General features: G+C 39.2%; 1 protein-coding gene across 1 annotated transcript in view; it reads right to left on the bottom strand.

Moving 5' to 3' along the window:
• The window catches only part of LOC132815007 (charged multivesicular body protein 4b-like), a 37,762-nt gene extending 16,221 nt beyond the window's left edge, over window positions 1-21,541 (bottom strand). The window contains exons 1-2 of the mRNA XM_060823629.1: window positions 21,262-21,541; window positions 4,443-4,620 (exon numbers count right to left, since the gene is read on the bottom strand). Coding sequence (XP_060679612.1) covers window positions 4,443-4,620; window positions 21,262-21,487 — 404 coding nt within the window. The 5' untranslated portion in view covers window positions 21,488-21,541. The remainder of the gene's footprint in view (window positions 1-4,442; window positions 4,621-21,261) is intronic.
• Window positions 21,542-21,594: the final 53 nt, after the last annotated feature.

Here is a 21,594-nt window from a genome sequence, read left to right as displayed (position 1 = left end):
GGAACAGTCTTTGCGAAAAGAAGTGGGGAGGGAAATATATCCTTGGTGGTGGGGTCCGTTTGTAGGTGGCGGAAATGTCGGCAGATAATTCGATTTATGCGGAGGTTGGTGGGGTGGAAGGTGAAGATCAGACGGGTTCTGTCCTTGTTACGGTTGGAGGGGTGGGATTTGAGGACGGAGGTGCAAGACATGGATGAGATGCGTTGGAGGGCATCTTCAAGCATGTGGGAAGGGAAATTACAGTCTTAAAAGAAGGAGGTCATCTGGTATGTTCTGTGGTGGAACTGGTCCTCCTGGGAGCAGATATGGCAGAGGCGGAGGAATTGGGAATACAGGATAGCATTTTTGCAGGAGGTAGGGTGGGAAGAGGTGTAATCCAGGTAGCTGTGGGAGTCGGTGGGTTTGTAAAAAATGTCGGTATCAAGTTGGTCATCATAGATGGAGATGGCAGGGTCCAGGAAGGGGAGGGAGGTGTCAGAGATGGTCCAGGTGAATTTAAGTTTGGGGTGAAAAGTGTTGGTGAAGTTGATGAACTGCTCGACCACCACATGGGAGCACGAGGTGGCTGCAATACAGTCATCAATGTAGCGGAGGAAGAGGTGGGGAGTAGTGCCAGTGTAATTACGGAAGACTGCCTGTTCTACATGGCCGACAAAGAGACAGGCATAGCTGGGGCCCATGCGGGTGCCCATGGCTACCCCTTTTGTCTGGAGGGAGTGGGTGGATTCGAAGGAGAAATTGTTAAGGGTGAGGACCAGTTCAGTCAAACGAATGTGTCAGTGGAGGGGTATTACTGGGGATGTCGGGAGAAGAAGAAACGGAGGGCTTGGAGGCCCTGGTCATGGCGGATGGAGGTGTAGAGGGATTGGATGTCCATGGTGAAGGTGAGGCATTGGGGGCCGGAAAAACGGAAGTCTTGGAGGAGGTGGAGAGCGTGGGTGGTGTCTCGAACGTATGTAGAGAGAACTGACTACGTCAAAACCTTGCAGAGTCAAATAAACTAAAGAGCCATATTTTGCTTGAGGCATCTCTCTTAAACATCATGTCCATATTGCTGTGACCTCTTTGAAAGCCACACTAAGCCTCAAATAGATTTGTTTCTGCAATGTTGAAAAGTGTCTTCAGGATGATGTAAGTGAAGGCCTTTCCTCCTATGGACAGGAGTGAGATCCTCCTGCAACTGCCACACTCTGGTTTGATGATGCCTTTGTATTTTTAGACACCAAGAATCATAGCATCACAAAAGTAACTTGGCACCTTCTTTTCCATTCGAAATGCACAAGAGGATATCATGGAAGACATTGGGTGAGGGCCTATCACTTGAAAAGATTCTAATGAGATTTTTATCTTTCTTTGAAGCTTTACCCAAGTTTATGTATTAAATGGCTTGTCTGACATCATCAACAGAAGCAGGCAAGTCAAGCTCATCAAGGACTGATCACCGAGGGCTGCGATGTTGACAATGGTCAGTCTTTTCAGCAAACTGAACTATCCTGCCCATGTTTCTTATTTCTGCCTGATCTTTAATCAAGTATGACCCATCAGCTAAGAGCAGTGCACAGCCTGTCCTTGAGGATCCATATACATTTAACTTGTTGACTTGTGCAAGGGTAGATAATTCTTTAGCTTTCCTCACACCATCTTGTATCATACAGATCTCTCTGAACATTGTCCTTCAATTTACAACTTGGATCTTTTGGAAATAGAGGTTGGATCATTTGCCATTCATAAATAGTTTAATTATATGCAAGATTTGAGAGATGTTTTTGTCATTTTCATCAAACTAATCCTGGCGCACTTGTCCAGGAACAATCTTTGCTATCTCAATGACAATATCTTTAGATTTGCTCCACTTCTCCACATAGTCTCATTAATCTGTGAACCAACAAACATTCTGCACCTTACACTGGATGGAGGATTTGTACATCCTGAAGATCCATCTAACACAATGAGGTTGATCATGTGCTGCTGTTTGGGATGCATCCAAGAAGTCTTGCACTTATCGGCCTATTTGAGCAATGTGTTGATAATGCAAAGATTGCACTCACCACATTTGCTCAAGACTAACTAGGCATTTCTGTTAAGTTTTACAACTCCACATTTACCTAGAACTCATCTCCTGCTTTCTGCACATGGCCACTGAAGTACCCCACGATCATGATTTATTGTTGACACGTGGACTTAATAAAGTAATCCAAATCCTTATAGAATTGTTCTTTTGTGTCCTCAGGGCTATTGAGAGTTCATACATAGGCACTGATGACTGCGTTACCTGACACATTTGGTACGTAGACAGTGATTGTTGCATGACATATTTGGATCAAAGGATAGCACAATTTCATAAAGCATTGTTGATCCTAAATGATTTGGAAGTGCCGGTGTTGGACTGGAGTGCACAATGTTAAAAATCACACAACACCAGGGCTCTAGTCCAATAGGTTAATTTGGAACCACTAGCTTTCAGAGTGCTGTTCCTTCATCAAGTGGTTGTGATGAAGGAGCAGCGCTCTGAAAGCTAGTGCTTCCAAATAAACCTGTTGGACTATATCCTGGTGTTGTGTGATTTCTAATTTTTAATCCTAAAAGATTTGCCTTGGCAAAAAAGGTTTCCGGGTTTCCATCCAAAATGGAAAAAATGATCTCTGTTCGAAACTAAGATCCCTGTACAAAACTAGGTTCCCCTCAACATATCTGGCACCAAGAAAACTAGGTTTACAGAACTGAAAGTAGTCCTTAAAGGAAGGTTAGCATCTAAAAGGGTAAGTTTGTGAAAGGTACTTACCTGTATGTAGAGATGAAAGAAACACACCCTGTACTAAAATCATGGTCCATAACCACTCCACACATCACTTGCCCAAAATTTCAACTAGCAACACATTCCAGCTCATTCATCCTCCTTTCACAATGGCATCATGACAATCAATTCAACATTAAAAAAAATCTTCAAAACTGAAACAGCTGGCAATGCAAGCAGGTGGCCATAGCTCACTAGCCTAATGTAGGTTTAAGGTCGATTAAAGCTTAATCCTTGGCCTTCAACATTCACAGTTTACAGACTGGTTTCAATGCCATGGTACTCATCAACTACATTGTTTTAAACAAATATTATATCACAATGAAGTATTCGATAGGAATTATCAACCCTCAGGTGATTTGTAGCAAGTCTATCCTCAATGTGTTACTTGATTATAAATTCAGGATTTAAGTACATCCACACAGCAATTCACAAATGGTACCAAGAATAAATTAAAAATAATGTGGAATCAAAATATCAAACATAATAAACCAGATTTTGCTGGGATGGTTTATCCAGTGGTGAACCCTGTTAGTTAGATTAGGTATTTCTAAATCTTAAAATTCTTTAATCACTAAATCACTGGATCTGCAAGCTGATAATATCATAGCAAATGAAAGGGAATCTGGAATCCTGCTTACCAACAGGATAAACAATATATCTTATTAACTAATGTGATTAAAGAATGCAGAGTCCATCTTTAAAGGGGCTAAATTTCACTGTCAAATTTGTTATATAAGTGAAATAAAAAGAAAAACTGGATTGAGGCACATTGGGAAAGATACAAAAACAGTTAAAATTAGACATTTTAAACTAACTAAAACAATTCAGAGATAAAAGCAAAGTACTGCGGAGCTGAAGAAAATACAAACACAGTGCTAGAGAAACTCAGCAGGGCTGGCAACACCAGAGAAACAAAGTTAATTTTTGAATCCGCTGTGACTCTTCTTCAAAAGTAAACTTTAAACCTGAAACATTAATTTTGTTTGTGTCTCCATAAATGCTACCAGATCTACTCAGTTTCTCCAGCAATTTTTTTTAATCAATTCATAATTACGAAAGAATGAGACTCCACTCTACTCCCTAACCAAAACGTTGATTGGCAAATTAACATGCAAGTGACTTACAGCAAATCACAATACAATAGAATCAGAGAATCATAGAATCCCTTCAGTGTGGAAACAGGCCCGTCAGCCCAACAAGTCCACAACAACCCTCTGAAGAGTAACCTACTCAGAACCATTCCCCTACTCTATTATCCTATATTTTCCCTTGATTAATGCACCTAACCTACACATCCCTGAACACTATGGGAAATTTACCATAGCCATTCACTTAACCCTACACACCTTTGGATTGTGGGCGGAAACCCATGCAGACATGGGCAGAATGTGCAAACTCCACACAGACAGTCGCGCAAGGGTGGAATTGAACCCAGGTCCCTGGCGCTGTGAGGCAGCAGTGCTAACCAATGAGCCACAGTGCCATTCCCAATTCTTGGCTTATTTCTTCTTCACAACATTGCTGGCCTATTGCATATTGATAATGGTGTGTATGCTTCAAAATTTAATTTTCTGAAAAATCCAGTGCAATGACCATTGATTTGGAAATAAATTTCTCAGTACCTGATAAAAAATAAAACACTTACATGTGCTCATGAACAGCTTTAATGGCCTTTGCAGCATAGCCCATAGATTTCAAAACTTCTGTATTTGTGTTTGCATTTTCTAATGCTTCTCGCTGGAATTCAATTGTAGAGAGTGTACCATCAATCTGTGCCAACTGCTTTTCAAGGCGCTTCTTTCGTTTGAGTGCTTGTAGGGCAACTGGGAATAGAAGAAACAAGAAATGAATATAGTGAAACAAAAAGAGTGCTGCAGAAACTCAGCAAGTCTGGTAGCATCTGTGGAGAGCAAAATATAATTAAAATTTCATGTCCAGTGACCTACGTCAGAACTGAAAGCAGCTGGGAAATGGTGGTATTTATGCAGACAACATGAGTATGGTTGGAGGGCAGGCAGAGAAAAAAGGGATGAGTTGAGTATAGACAGTGCAGAGACAGAGAGAAAAAAAAGAGACCGGAAGCCTGAAGAGAAGTAAATGCTGAATGGATGGTAACAGGATTTGAGAATAGGGGGAACTGACTGAGGGATATAAAGTGTTAAAGGGGATTGATAAAGTGAATGTTGAACAGATGATCCCCCTTGTGAGGCAGTCTCAAACAACAAGTCACAGATATTGAGTGAGAGGAGGTAGATTCAAAACTGAAATGAGAGGAAACAACTCTCAGAGGGTTGTGAATCTGTGGAACTCACTGCCCCAGAGTGCAGTGGAAGCAGAATCAAACAACAGTTATAAAAGTATTTATATTCTGATCCACAGTCCAAATATAAAATAGCTACTAATTCAATTAGAAGGAATTAATACACCTAATTTACATGACAAAATGTAAACTTACTTACTGGTAAGTTATATCTTGCAGAGTGGGCCTCAAAATCCTTATACTGAAGTAGAAGGTCTTTTTTTTTAAAATGATAATCACATGGCATACATAAAGTAGTCAGAAAGAAAGACACAAGCAGTCATGGGGAGGAGATGGAGATTTATACTAATCCTTGAAATATGGGCAATATCACAACCAAGGTTCTTTATTTGAAGAAATAGCCACTATAACTTTGTGTTAGTATGTCTTTCTAAGAGGGCATATTATGGACAGTAATATATAATGATGAAAGATTAACGAGTTTTGAGAAGATCTGTAGCTCAAGCTGAGTTTCTGTACGTAAGTTCGCTCACTGAGATGGAAGATACATTTTCAGACGTTTCATCACCCTACTAGGTAACATCAGTGAGCCTCCGGTGAAGCACTGGTGTTAGAGATCCGCTTTCTATTTATTTGTTTATGTTTCCTTGGATTGGTGATGTCATTTCCTGCTGTTTTTCTCAGAGGGTGGTAAATGGGATCCAAGTTGATGTGTTTGTTCATAGAGTTCCTGTTGGAATTCCTGAAGAAGGGCTTATGCCCGAAACGTCGAATCTCCTGTTCCTTGGATGCTGCCTGACCTGCTGTGCTTTTCCAGCAACACATTTTCAGCTCTGATCTCCAGCATCTGCAGACCTCACTTTCTCCTCCTTCCTGTTGGAATGCCATGCTTCTAGAAATTCTCGTGCATGTCTCTGTTCAGCTTGTTCATGCATGAGAATTCCGAGAAGCTTGGCATTCCAACAGGAACTCTATCAACAAACACATTGACTTGGGCCCCATTTACCACCCTCTTGAGAAAGAACAGGAAATTTTAATATAGTGGTACATGGGATTGGTTAATTTGTGAAGGTTTTTCTTTTAAAAATAGCAAAGGCCAGTCTATCCTTCCTGAACAGAGACCAGCAAAAATGTCAGAGTAGAGACTCCTTACAGTTTAAAGGAAAATTGTTCTTACTCTGTTGGTATATGGTAGGGAGTGTAAACATTGAAGGCTATAAGTCTCTTTTGATTTAAAATAATCAAAATCAATGTTATCTCAGCAAACAGAGTGAAAGTGGTCAGGCGGATCAGAGAAGACATAACTGGAGTTTGAAGCAAATAGTATATCTGTCTTGGAAAGAAGTATAGGGCTGTTCAGGGAAATCACAGTTACCACATTTGAAAAGTTTAGCTTGTTAAACTTTGAAACTATGAATGTTTGGTTAGAAATCAGCAGCTTATTATAAAACAAAGACAAAGTTTTGTGAGTATTCGTGTAACAAGGTTGTATAGTTCACAGGAAAGGTCTGAGAATCAGTTAAGTCAAACTTAAAGATTTGATACAGAAAGTTAACTTCTTTGGAGGAGTCTCTTAATGGAGTGCCAAAACGTGGGATTAGACTTTGCTTTGCTCTATATTGCAAGATCTTTAACATTGTCTTCTACATTTAGGTAGCTTTGTGCACTTTTCTTTCTTTTGTGCAGAAAATTTCAATTGTCAGTTAAAACTTTGCAGCCGTCCGTGATTATTGCAGTTAAAAATCATCACACTAACAAATAATTTTCAAAAATCTCTCAAAACCAGATTTAATTCTGCAATCTGATTTGACCAGTAGTGCCACCAGCTGGGATCATAAAATCCATGTTTATACAGAAATACATGCATGTTTATAATAATTTTAAAATTTATGTCTATAAAACAATAAATTCAAAAGAAAACTTAGTTAACCTTTTCTGATGTGGATAACCTTTCAACTATCAGTTGAGAGAAAAAAAAAAATCGGTGACAATTTTTATTCTTTTATTTTGTAATCAACGTTTTCCAATACCTTTCTTCTCCTGCGAACACAATTTACTTGTAACTGAATAGCAAAATGTTACTCCATATCCTAGACCACTTTGCCCACTTGGATGTCTCCCTGCTTTGCACACGGCCACAGATCTTGATTCCTTACGTACACATTTACTCATTCCAGATGCAGACACTGACAAAAATATACACTTGTAGCAAAACAAAAAATCAAGTCCTGATGCAAAACAGAAGTGTCCAATAGAAATTGGAACAGGGCACTGAGGACTACAGAATCTCAAATAGTTGTTCATCTCCAGGGAAAAGGCAACGCAACCTAAAAATAAAAACACCAAAGCAGCAAAGGAAACAAATTTACATATGTGATGCAAAGATAAACATTTCTTCCTGGGGTAGAAGAAATTACTAACATACATTTTAATGAAGGCTTTGTTCCTTAAATAAATGATGGTCAAATGATTCCACAATCTACAGCCATATCCAGCCTATTCTGATGCAAATTACAGATTCGTGTTAGTACTTATAAAAGTGGATTCTAATGAAGCATTTCGTGTACACATTAAAATCAAGGTGTAGTATAGGTTTACTAGAACAATTTGAGCATAAGGAAACAATATTGACAAGGAGTAGGAAATAATTTTGAATATTCTGATAATCCAATCAATGCAGTAGAGTAATGAAACAATAGCTAATTTAATTGCAGGCATATTACTTAACATACTAACAACACAGTGACATACTAATTACTTCAGAAACCCTTTTCTCTAAAATTGGTAGCTTCTCACATGTAATTATTATGTGGCTAATTTCAGAACACTGTGCCAGATACCTTTATGCAGAATCATTAGGAATTTTGCTACAGTTGCAACATGGTAAATTATTACCCATCAATCCAGAAAAATAAGTTTGTAACTTAAAGGTTTAAATCTAAAACCTCCTAAGGCAGGAGCATCTCCAATGTGTCCTAAATGCAAAATAGAGGTGGGTACTCTTGTACATTGTCTGTGGACTTGTCAGAAAATCCGCAGATACTGGACTAAAGTGGCAAATACCCTGACAGAAATTTTAGGAACGGAAATTAGGGTGGACCCTGTATCTCTCCTTTTGGGCTTTTCGAACCTCTCATCTCTGGATATGCATGGGAAGAGACTATTTTCTATTCTCTCTTTCTGTGCAAGGAAAAATATTTTGGTGAACTGGGTGGCTGAGGGCCCCCCTGGACTTTCAAATTGGCACAGATTAATTATGGAATATATCCCCCTTGACTTCCTCACAAATATGGTGCACCAAAAGACTGAATTATTTTATAAAATATGGCAGCCCTTTTTGAATTATATAAATGCAGATATTTCGGCTATCCTAACAAGGGCTTTTATTTAGTGAAGATTTCAGACCGGGCTGCTCCGGGGCCCCTTGGGAGAGGAATCCTGCGCGAATACGGGTTTTATTATATTTGATGTTTATACATTCCGAGCATGTAAGAGACTTAGGTATACACTCTGGTTAGTTATAGGTTAGATTAGTAGAAAGTTGAGTTTTTTTTTCTTTCTTTTTTCGTTTTTTTTTGTTTTCTTTCTTTCTCTTTTCTTTGTTAAATTATGACTATTGTATATATGATTTAATTGTACATCAATGTTTGTATTTGAGAGTTTTGTTTATTTTTGTAAATTTGCAAAAATGTTAAATTTCAATAAAAATATCTACAAAAAAAAAATCTAAAACCTCCTAACTTCTATGGAGGTTGTAAAAGAACAAGGAACTGGGCATCAGTATATCTGTTCTGAGCCTCTAGCACAACAACAACAATATTAAATTACAAAACAATGCTGGAGATCACAGTGGATCAGGTAGAGAAAGCAAGCTAACATTTCAAGTCTAGATGACTCTTCAAAGCTCTCCATGGATGCTGCCTGACCTGCTGTGATCTCCAGCACTTTTTTTGTTTCAGTACAGATTCCAGCATGTGCAGTAATTTGCTCCAATGTCAAATATCATCTGCAAAAACAGTACCTCTTAGAATGCCTGACGTACAATTGATGAATGATTTAGGAAGACAGAGAAAAATGTTTTGAATGTTGTCAAAAATATATGCGACTTTAATGATTCATAATGCGTTATTTCAATAACTTTTGTTTATATTTGACATCACATTCAAATGTTACCCATCGTTTCTAACAAAAAATCTTTAAAATATTATAACATCAGATTCTGTATAAGCAAAATACTGACTTGCTACTCTGCAGTAAATTCATATTTAGAGACAGAAAGGAAGCTTCTAGGAAAGAGAAAAGAATAGTCCCAGAAATTAAACCATTCGTCAAATGTGACTTACAGGTGCCCAGATGATCTAACAGAAAGGAGGATTACAGGTTTACGTAGCATTTTATCACAGAGCAGGCCAAAGAAGACAAAAGATTTGAAGATGTTCTTTCTGCAAGTATGAAGGAAGTGAATTAACTTGAGGTGATCTGTCAAGAGAAACACAGGTACCCAATTAAAACATGCAAAATAAAATCAGGAAATTCATGCATTAAAATAAAAGCATCTAAGTGCACACTTTCCTTTCTTTCACATGTTTAACAATGAACAAATTAATTTAGAAAATGTAGTTTATTAACAAATAACTATTAACCCTGGACAAGTGTGTGTGTGTGTGTGTGCGTGAAAGTGTTTCCAAATTAGAATATTCCTCAATGTACAACATTAACTCTCCAAGTATATAGCATTACACAACAGGCTTGCTTTCTGGAATGTAATTAGTACAAATTTTATACTTTCATAATGTGGAGGAAAATGTACTCAGTACAGTCTAAACAAAAAATACTATTCAAACGGAAGAATTAAAATAATGTAGTGTATAATTTTGTTCCGTTTCATTTCAATCTTACTATTGGCTTTTAATAATTTTTATTGATAAACAAGTACTTTACTTAACGTTAAAGCAATGCTACTGATCCTGAGATCCACTCTTAACCTATGCTAAGTAGGCTTCATATTTTAATATATATTAGGCAACTGAAGAAATTTCAACCAACCATAATTACCACACCCATTCCAAGTTCACTCCTTTCTACAATTAAACAAGCTTACCTGTAAAATACTAAATACGATAGCTGTTCTACAAGGGTTCTTAATGAAGGTCTGATTTTCCAGGGCTCCACGAGATGGTTTCAAATTAAGTTTTTATTGACACCATTGATCTGTCCACAAAAAAGATTTGCTTTTAACAACTGATCAGCAGCCCTCTCATCAGTAACATTCCAAAGATGCAGCACTAATTTTCAGTCAGGACCTCCAAGTGCTTTCAGTGATTTTTGGACATCATAGGCAATGAATTTAATTGATTAAAGACTGTCATTTGTGGTGCTTGGCACCGCAGGAGGAGTGACAAATGGATCATTTACTGGGCACTCTGGCTGATAGTTGCAAATCATTCAGATTTGTCTTCGCACTTTCCTGGTGAGCTATTCCAACATTGAGGATGGGTGTTAGTGGCACCAATTCCTCTTCCTTCTTGAGTTACTTGTTCGTTTTGGGCTGTTCACAGGACGAGAATATCAGCTACCCATTCACCAAAGCAAATCTGTGGAGTTCCTGGATCAGGCGTTAAGAATACTCTAAACACTTCATTTAGATACGATCTGAAATCCTGAGTGTACCACAAGCAGGATTGCTGCAATCAGCCAAATGAGAAAGGATACTTCTCCCTTCTAAAGCAAGTGGGCATCAAGGGCAAATATCAGAAAATCTGAGCCTTTTGCATTTACCCATAAGATCATAAGATATAGGAGCATAATTAGGCCGTTTGGCCCATTTAGTCTGTTCCACCATTCAATCATAGCTGATGTGTTTCTCAGCCCCATTCTCTCATCTTCTCTCCATCGTAACCCTTGATCCCCCTTACTAATCAAGAAATTATCTATCTCTGCCCTAAAAATACTCGATTACTTTGTCTCCACAGCCTTCTAAGGCAAATTCACCACCCATCTGAAAAGATTCCTCTTCAGCCCAGTTCTAAAGGGTCAGCCCTTCACTCCAAGGCTGTGCCCTCAGTTCCTGGTGTCTCATACTAGCATAAACATCCAAGGATCTCAGTTTTCTATAAGTTTCAATGACGCCTCTGCTCTAATACTTTGAAACTCTATTGAGTACAGACCCAGAGTCCTCATATGACAAGCTCTTAATTCCTGGGATGACTCTTGTGAACCTCCTCTGCATCCCCTTCAAGGCTATCACTTTCTTCCTTGGAAACAGGGCCCCAAAACTGTACACAATGTTCCCAATGTGGTTTGACTAGAGCCTTAAACAGCCTCAGCAGTACATCCCTCCTCTTCTATTCCAGCCCCCTCAAAATGAATGATAACATTAAATTTACCTTCCAAACTGCCAAGTGAACCTGCACATGAACGTTAAGAGAATCCTTTTGTGCTTCAGATTTCTGAAGTCATTCACTTTAAGAAAATAGTCTGTGTGTTTATTATTCCTACCATAGTACATAAACTCTTACTTTCCCACACTGTGTTCCAATTGCTAGTTCTTTGCCCACTCTCCTAGCCTGTCACTGACTGATTTGGCCTCTAGAGATTTCTGCAGCAGGTGATGTTACAACCAAAAGGACCTGTAGAATTTTCTTGAACAACGGTCTAAAAAATCCTTAGAAATGACATTTCATGCTGAGAAGTTATTTTTTGTAGGAAACAGAATCTGGCATCTTACCAAGAACATTTAAAATTTTTAAAACTCGTTTTGATACATTTCCCATAATGGAAGCTGATTAGATGACTACTATTAATTTTCACTATTTGAATATGGAACAATTGTATCCATAAAGATTATCCATATGACTTATTATACACTTGACTCTAATAAAACTACGATGGGCAAACAACCCAAGAAAGGAAAATAAAGAAAAATATAAGTGGTAAAGTGGTCCACAGCATTTTTAACTATCAAATCACTCTGGACGCAAGGTCTTGAAAAATAGTTGTCCTCATCTAGCATGAAAAACACATAAGCATTCATACACTTTCAAGAGCATCTAAAGTACACATTTATGTCTAAAAGAATAGATAAGATGAGGATTTTCATTAGAAGAGCACTGAAGATTAGTTATATATTTTGGTTGTTCAGGCCTTGATATTTCAAATGCAAATACTTTGTTCTAACTTCGCAATTCCAAAATAAGAAACTTAATGTTGTCACATACATCATTGCTAATTGATACATTAGCAAAAATTAGTAAAACTGTAATAATATGCTGTAGAAATTAATGTATTTATTTAGCGGAATAAGCACAATAAAAAAACATCCTAAGGCATTTCCTTGTAAATGCTATCAAGCAGTACTCACACCAAGCCACGAAGAGAAATAGATATGAAGAAAGGTCTTAGCACTCTTGCCTTAGAGTCAGAAGGTTATGGGGTCAACCCAAATGCAGACAACTACAAAATCAAGGATTATCCTTTAGTGCAGTAGTAAAGAAGTGTTGCCTTTTTAATTGGATGTCAAACCAAGTCCCTTACTGCACTAAAAGACCTCATTGCATGATATGAAAGAAGATCAGGAAAGTGTATTGGTCAATATCTATTCCTCAATCAATGTCCAAAAATCAGATTTGTTTCTCACTACACCTCTATATCAGGTAAGTGTTTGCAAAACACTATGAAATGTTCCAAGGATTTTTGACTGAGTAATTTCATGCAATTCATTGGACACCCAAATTTCACCAGCAAATCTCAACATACAAATTTGACAAAATAATTGATGACAATTAATTGTTATTTATATAAATACGAACATTATATTTTCAAATAGAGGCTGTTGACTTTGGCTTGTTTCCTATCACGGTGGCACTTTTTTTCAGCAAGGGGATTTTAGAAGTTCTGACAGGATTAGGGCTTGCTCAATGTCATGTCATCTTGATAGGTGGAATTTAAATTTAATTAATGAAATCTGCAACTTAAAATTAGGTTTAGTAATGGAGACCATGGAACTGCCATAGATTGTTTTAAAAGGTTACCATGACAAACTCCTACAGATGTCCTGGAGATGATATGACTGTCCTCCAATCACTACTATCTTCCTTTGTACTAAATATGACTCCAATGAGCAGAGATTTTCCCTTATTCCTATTGACTCTGATTTTGCTGGAGTACCTCATGTCACACATGGTGAAATGCAGCCTTGATGGCAAATACAGTCAGTTTTATTTGACCTTGTTGGCCACTTTACTCACGACCCTTTTACAGGCTTGGTTCAAAATGAACAAAAGTGCTGAATTATTTGACCTTTATTTTGAACAAAATGGCCAATGAGCATCAATAAGCAGGCTATTACTAAGAAATCGCTGTTTGATAGCACTGTTGATAGCAACTTCTATCACTTTTATGGTGATCAGGAGTAGATTGTTAAGGCGGTAATTGGCCAGGTTGGACTTGTCCTGCTTCTCATGTATTGATGTTCCAATTTTCCACATTGAGGAGTGGATGACAGTATTGTAGGTGTACTGGAAAAGCACCAGACATTCTGAAGCACATAACCCCAGTACAATTGCATGAACACTGTCAGGACCAACAGTCTTTGCAATGTCCAGTGCCTATGGAGGTTTCTTGATAACATAAGGACACTCAAATTGGTTGAAGACTTATCTGCATTACTGGGCTCCTTAAACAAAAGGACATTTTGGAGCCACGGGCAGAGATTTTTGTAGCCACAGGTGAGGTGCCAGAAGACTGAAGAATGGCAAATGCTGTACCTTTATTTAAGAAAGGCTGCAAGGGGAAGCCTACAGACCGGTGAACCTGACGTTAGTGGTGGGTAAGTTGTTGGATGGGATTCTGATGGTGTTCTGACAGGCAGAATTTACATTCATTTGGAAAGGCAAGGATTGATTAACAATAGCCAGCATAGCATTGTGCATGGGAAATAGTGTCTCACAAATTTGATTGAGTTTTGTTTGAGGATATGACCAAGAAGATAGAGGAGAGCAGATCGGTAGACATTGGTAGACAGACTTTAGCACGGTTTTGCACAAGGTTCTGAGTGGTAGACTGGTAAGTAAAGTTCAATCACGTGGTATTCAGGGTGAGCTTGCCAATTGAATACAAAATTGGCTTGAAGGAGGGAGACAGAGGGTACTGATGGAGGGTTGTAACCAGCATGTTCCGCAGGGACTAGTGGTAGGTGCATTATAGTTAGTCATTTATATAAATTATTTGGATAAGAATATAGGAAGCATGGTGAGTAAGTTTGAATATGACACAAAAATTGGTGCTATAATGGACGGTTAAGACAGTTATCTAAGATTACAAAGGGATTTTGATCAAAAGAGACAATGGACCGAGGAGTGGCAGATGGAGTTTAATTTGGATAAATTTTGGGAAGACAAACAAGGGAAGGACTTACACAGTCAACGGTAAGGTCTTGTGGAATGTTGTCGAACAGAGAGACCTAGGGGTTCAGGTACACACTTTCTTGAAAGTTGTGTAACAGGTAGACAGGGTGGTAAAGACTTGTCTTTATTGCTCATACCACTGAACATTATAGTTGGGATGTTGGTGAGACCACTTTGGAGTACTATGTACAGCTCTAGTGACCTTGCTATAGTAAGGATATTAAATTGGAGAGTACAGAGAAGATCTACAGCAGCAGCTGCTTTGGGACAGCGTACAATGGTGCAGACAGACCCGTGTACACGTAGGATCTCACAGGTACTGCCTTTCTCACTACCAGCCAAACAATGTCTTGGTGTTTGTTGGAAAGTTCTGGTTATGAAGCATACAAGCCATGAGGCTACACATTATACTTAAACATAATTCTGCTGCAGCTGAAAGCCTACAACCCTTTATGGATGCCCAACTTAATTGCTAGATCAGTTTAAAGTCTTTCCCATTTCACATCAATGACAATGCCACTTAACAAATTGGAGGATATTCTCAACGCAAAGATGGTATATCATCCCCACAAGAGCTGTGCAGAGGTCACTCTTACCAATACTGTCACAAGTAGATCCATTTGTGGTAGGCTGATTGGGGAGCATGAGGTTAAATATTTTTCACTCTTGCTGGCTTCTTCACCACCTGCCACAGATGTAGTCCAACAGCTATGTCCTTCATGACTCAACTAGCTCAGTTAGTAGTGGTACAGGTGGATCACTGTTGGTGATAAACATTGAAGTCATCCTGTTCCTTCAAGTGATATTCAATATGGAGGAATACTGATTCCTCATCCAAGATGAGTTTGATGTTGGGAGGGGGGAACTTGGTAACCATGTTTCCTCATTCATACTTGGCCTGACACCATACACTTCATGGGGTCAACAGGCAATATTGAGATCTCCCAATGCCCTCCCAACTGTCTACCACTGACCTGTCACCTGTTGTGTTTGTACTACTATTAGTCAGTAAATACCCAGGGTGATGGTGTTGCCTGGTGTGTAGCTTGTAAAGTATGATTCACTGAGTTTCCATGTCAGATTGATGTTTGATTGGTCTGTAAGATAGCACTCCCAATTTGGCACTAACCCCAAGATATTGATGAGGGCACTGCAAGATTGACTGGATAGAGACTTTCAATGTCACATCCAGTGCTTCAATACCAGTGTGGTTTCTCAATTTTCAAAATTAATTTTCATAACATCTATTATATGAACTTTGTCAAAAACCTACTGGAAATTTAAAGACAATATTAACCACGTAATCGTCTACAATTTAAATCACATCAGCCCAGTACAATATGCCAATAACAGATCTATCTCCATGCATTAGCCAATGGTTCTTCAAATGCTTAATTCTTTTCCTCTGGATTCTTGCCTCAGTTTCCCAGCAGCAATATTAGGCTGACTAAATTACAGTTGTCTTGTTTGTCATACTCCCTTTTTTAAACCAATGTAAGATTTGCAATCCTCTAGCTGGCTTGCAACATCCCATATTGCAAGACTGTGGATAGGCCCTCAATGATTTCCACCCTTCTTTAAGCAGGTATATAGTTATTTTTAAATCACCTTCGGCTGAGCAAAAATTGGTTGCCATATTTGTCTATAAATGTAATGACTATAATCCAAAAATACTTAATTGAAATGCTTTGAGAGTTCTAAGGAAGTGAAAGACAGCTTAAAAACAAAAGTTCCTTTTTAACTCCTTAGTATAGTGGAAAATGTGGATAAGCTACATAAAGTGCTAAGGAGGACAATTGTAAGATTAGGATGGATCTGGAAAGGAATCCAACAGTGATCAATAATTCTCATCGGACATTAAGCCCATACACCTCTAACCACTTCCTAATCATATACCGATCCATATACCTCTTAATTGCTGCAATTGTACGAGCCTCCACCACTTCCTCTGGCAGCCCATTCCACACATGCACCACCCTCTGCGTGAAAAAGGTTGCCCCTTAAGTCTCTTATATCTTTCCCCTCTCACCCTAAATCTTTGCCCATTAACTCTGGACTCTCTGACCTAGTCTATTTACCCTATCCATGTCCCTCATGATTTTATAAACCTCTATAAAGGTCACCCCTCAGCCTCCAACGCTCCAGGGAAAACAGCCCAAACCTATTCAATCTCTCCCTATAGATCAAATCCTCAAACCCTCGCAACATCCTTGTAAATCTTTTCTGAATCCTTTCAAGTTTCACAGCATCCTTCCAATAAGAGGGAGATCAAAATTGCATGCAATATTCCAACAGTGGCCTAATTAATGTCCTGTATAGCCACAACGTGACCTCCTGACTCCTGTTCTCAATATTCTGACCAATTAGGGAAAACATACCAAACGCCTTCTTCACTATCCTATCTACCTGCTACTCTACTTTCAAAGAGCTATGAACTGGCACTCCAAGGTCTCTGTTCAGCAACAGCCCCTAGGACCTTACCATTAAGTGTATTAGTCCTGCCAAGATTTGCTTTCCCAAAATGCAGCACCTCGCATTTATCTAAATTAAAATCCATCTGCCAGTCCTCAGATCCACTGGCCCTAAATGATTTATCTTGTATCCTTAGTGACCCCTGGCTCTGCATTTCCGGCAGCATTAAGAACACACTTGCTGTATTTAGTTTGTTACAACATTTTTGGATTTCTATGAGATGCCTCCTCATTCTTCTGTCCTCCAGCAAATATAATCCCAACCGATTCAACCTTTCCTTACACATTCAGTTCTGCCATTCCAGGAAGCAGGAGAAAGTGAGGACTGCAGATGCAGTCCTGATGAAGAGTTTCTGCTCGAAACACTGACTCGCCTGCTTTTTTTTAAAAGATTAGATTCCCTACATGTGGAAACAGGTCCTTCGGCCAAACACGTCCACACTGACCCTCCAAAAAGTAACCATCGCAAATCCATTTCCCTTTGACTAATGCACCTAACACTATGGGCAATTTCCCATGGCCAATTCACCTGACATGCACATCTTTGGACTGTGGGAAGAAACCAGAGCACCCAGAGGAAACCCACGCAGACACAGGGAGAATGTGCCTCCACACAGACAGTTACTCAAGCTGGAATCGTACCTGTGTCCCTGGCATTGTGAGGCAGCAGTACTAACCACTGAGCCACCATGCCGCCTGTCAGATGCTGCCTGACTGGCTGTGCTTTTCAAGCACCACACTTTTTGACTCTCATCCCACAAATCAATCTGGTAAACGATCACTGCACTCTCTTTGAAACAAGAATAATCTTCCTCGAGGAGGAGACCAAAACTAATGTGGTCTCACTTGGGCACTGTATAATAGCAGCAAGACATCTTCACTCCTTTTCATGAATCCTCTCGCTATGAAGGCCAACATATGTTTTGCCTTCTTGACAGCCTGCTGTACCTGCATACTTACCTTCATTGACTGGTGTACAAACACACCCAGGTCTTGTTGCATATTCCCCTCCTTCAATTTAAAGCCATTCAGTTAATAATCTACTTTCCTTTTTTTCCTATCAAAATGGATAATATCACACTCATCCAAACTATAATGCATCTGCCCTGCAGTTACCCACTCAGTTTGTCTAAATCACATTTAAAGCATCCCTGCATCCTCCTCACAGCTTACTCACCCACCCAAAAACCTTCATAATGATATTGAAATACAAAATTTAGTAAAACTTGTTTTGATTAAGGACAGTTGGGAGAATCTGAACTGCTACATGTAGAAAAAAGTATAAGCTGGTTCAAGCAGAACACAGAACACTACTTTCATTAATAATTCTTTGATATATTTTGAGATTGAAAGGACATTCGGTTTAGATCTCTTCAAAATTGAATTGGACACATTGTTCAGAGAATCATTTCATCAGTTACAATTTTTTTTAGAATTGCAGAAAGAAACAACAGTTGAATATATGGTCTTTTCGGATACAGGTACATGGAACAGTGCCAGAAAATTCTAAGTATAAAACTTTATTGAGAGTTGTCAGCTGTCCCTCGACTCAAGGATTACCTGTACTCAGATTGCAGGTTTCTGCTGTGAGTCTTTGGGATTTGTTTCCTATTCTTTCCTTCTCTGCTATTACTCTACCTCATCATGGAGATGCTGCAACTCAAAGTTTGATTCAATTTGATGGACAAGTTGTCCTCATTTTGAAAGATGGGCAGGAAGCTCCACTATCATTAATGTGAGTGCTATTATGTTCAAGGAAAGTTACAGGCTGTCTTTAAAGTGCATTTGTTACCCCTCCCTGGAATATTGGCCATGTGAAATTTGAGAAACAGTAAACAGTGGTTGACTGCCTTAAGCAAGACCACTATGTACACACCTTTATAACTAACCATTTCGTTCTTATAGTTCACTCCTCAGAAAAAGGAGTAATTCAACAGCAATGGACAAGAAATAATGCAAGATGACTAGGAAATGTAAAGCATGATCACTATTAACTCACTTATAATTCTCAATTCCGTACTCTTACAGAAAATTAAAAATAACATACATTAACTTAGGAAATGCTTGTATTTCTTTACTTTCCATACAGATTTTAGTGTTGCATAATACTTGGAATGTAAAGGCACGTCTTTCACAATGCAACTTTTAACTCTGTAACTGTTGCATCACAGCTTTGTGCTCCCAATAATTTAGCCTGAAGTTTCTCGCACAGTGAAGAAACCAAACTGCTCCATAACACCATTCTACATCAATTTCCCTTTTACGTTCTAGCTTTCTTTTCTCCGTGGACACACACCAATTTTTATTTTTATGGCTATACAATTACCGCGCCATTATTCTTTGCCTGCTAGCGCTTTTTATTGCCAGTTTTGTAATACAAATACATTTTATATATACACATCTGCCTTTAATGCATGCCTGACATATCCTAGGTTTGCCTAGCTCAAATCAATCTTTAGACTGTAGTTCTAGTCAATCCAGACACTGGAATATGCCCAACTGATATGTTGCAACTTCCCAAGCAATCGTTGTGTTCTTGGTTCAATATCCCTGGATTAGAAAACTTGGTATTTCCAGCTGTTTCAGTTAGCTATCTGCAGCTAAATTTATGTTTGCATAGCGCTGTTTGGCTTTAGGATGAAGGGAGAAAGAGTGTTAGTCAACAGAGTTTATTCTTGTCATTGTGTCTATTAGAAACTGTATTTACATAGGTGGGGTTAAAAAGGGCCCTAACCTTTTCATTATCACTGTTGGTGGAGATGGTAGCACAGTGGCAATATCACTGGACTAGTAATCTTGAGCCCCAGGCTAATGTTCTGGAGATATGATTCAAACCCCATCATGGCAAAATTTGAATTCACTAAAAGGCTGGCTTAATGCTGACCATATAACCACTGTCAACTCATCAAACATTAGTAAATGTACTTAAATGATTTAGAGAAGGAAATCTATCATCCTTATCTCATCTGGCCCACATGTGGTAGCAGATCCACAGCAACATGATTGAGTCTTAAAATGCCCTCGGGGTTATTAAGAATCAAGAATAAATGCTGGCTTAGGCTGCAAAATAAAAAGTGCTTGCTTTTCTTATTTTTTCCTAATGTATATTTTTCTTATCATTGGGTATGTTAAAGGTACAATACAGGTTATTACCAATACTGTCATTCTTTATGAATGTGCACTGCTAAATACTTTATCATTACATTTTTGACTATACTAATTTTGATGTTCCTTGGCCTTGACATTTCAATCTTGCTGCCAATCGATTTGTCACATTTGTTCAGTGAACAGGATAGTTAACAGTATATTCCTACTTCTTTTGCTCTCTGGATTATTCTAATTTCTCTCAACTTTTAATCTTGATACTGCTGTTGTCATTTTTTTGCAGCATGAACATGTCAGGGAAAAGAAAAACCTAATATTTGGGAGGTAGAAATAGTTGCAATGTGATCTGACCTGTTGATATTGAAGCTGTCTCTAACCTAATTTATTATTTGCACTGTTTTGAAGGGATTTCCTAACATTGGACTGTTACTCTGATTTTCCATGCCTACCCTTTCCTGTCCTTTGTATAAAGGCTTATTTCCTGGAGTAACATTGTTAAGCTTTTCACGCAATGTGTTCATGAGTGTAAGGTCGCTGCGTTCCTGCCTCTCCCCCTTTTAGAGTATACTCTGGAGTGTGGAGTATGTGTGTAGCTGCACCCAGTGTAGTAAATACTCTGAAAGGTGGATTGGTATGTCCCTGCCTCCAGTTCTGTGCATGTTCTACAGTGTGTCAATTTAACCCCACAGGAGTGTATATTCAGGAGTATGGGGTAGGTGTATATACTCCAAACTATGGGGTACGTGTTTTTTTCCACCGCTGCGGTATATATTCAGTGTGGGGATGGGTCTTCCCTGTTGTATTCCCATACTCAGGAATGTGGGATGTGTGTTCCTGCCACCCATAAAGTCTATATACAGGAACATGAAGATACATGTTCCTGCACCCCACAGAGTGTACATACAGGATCATGGGAATTGTGTGTTCCTGCATCCCATAAAGTGTACAACGTGGGGATTATGTGTCCCTGCACCCCTCAAAGTGTACAAACAGGATCATGGTGAATGTGTACCTACACCCCATATCGTGAATGCTCTGGAACGTAGGTTAGTATGTCCCTGCCTTCAGAGTTGTATCTAGTCGTAGGTGTTGGGTAGAGGTGTTCATTCCCCGTGTGTGGGGTGGGTGTGTATCCTACTCGAGGCGAGGACAGAGGTAGGTGGTGAGCGAGGGGGATATTCCACCTGGCCTCCCAGGGTTACACCGAGCTGGACGAGCTCCTACCTCTCTTATTCTTGGTGCCGCTTCTCCGGGCGGTCTCCAGCTCTCTCTGGATCCTGTTCTCCAGGAATTCCTGTTTCTTGGTCAACATCTCCTCGGTCTCCCTGAGCCGGTGAAGGGCCTCCTGCGGGCTCGGGCCCTGTTTCCTGGAGTGTGAATGGGATCGGGACGAGCTGGACCCAGACCCGGAGCTCGAGCCGCTCTTGGAGAAATTGAAAATCTTGTTCATAACGACAGCCTGGTGCCTCGAGCCCGACACAACAACACAGTTCGAAACCCGCTGGAGGTCACTTCCGGTAGTGCAACTGCCAATCCACCGAGGACGTTGGACGCATT

The sequence above is a fragment of the Hemiscyllium ocellatum genome, chromosome 4 (assembly GCF_020745735.1).
Source record: "Hemiscyllium ocellatum isolate sHemOce1 chromosome 4, sHemOce1.pat.X.cur, whole genome shotgun sequence".
NCBI classification, from domain to species: domain Eukaryota; kingdom Metazoa; phylum Chordata; class Chondrichthyes; order Orectolobiformes; family Hemiscylliidae; genus Hemiscyllium; species Hemiscyllium ocellatum.
The sequence above is the reverse complement of the archived record's forward strand: the minus strand, read 5'-3'. Positions and strand labels throughout refer to the sequence as shown.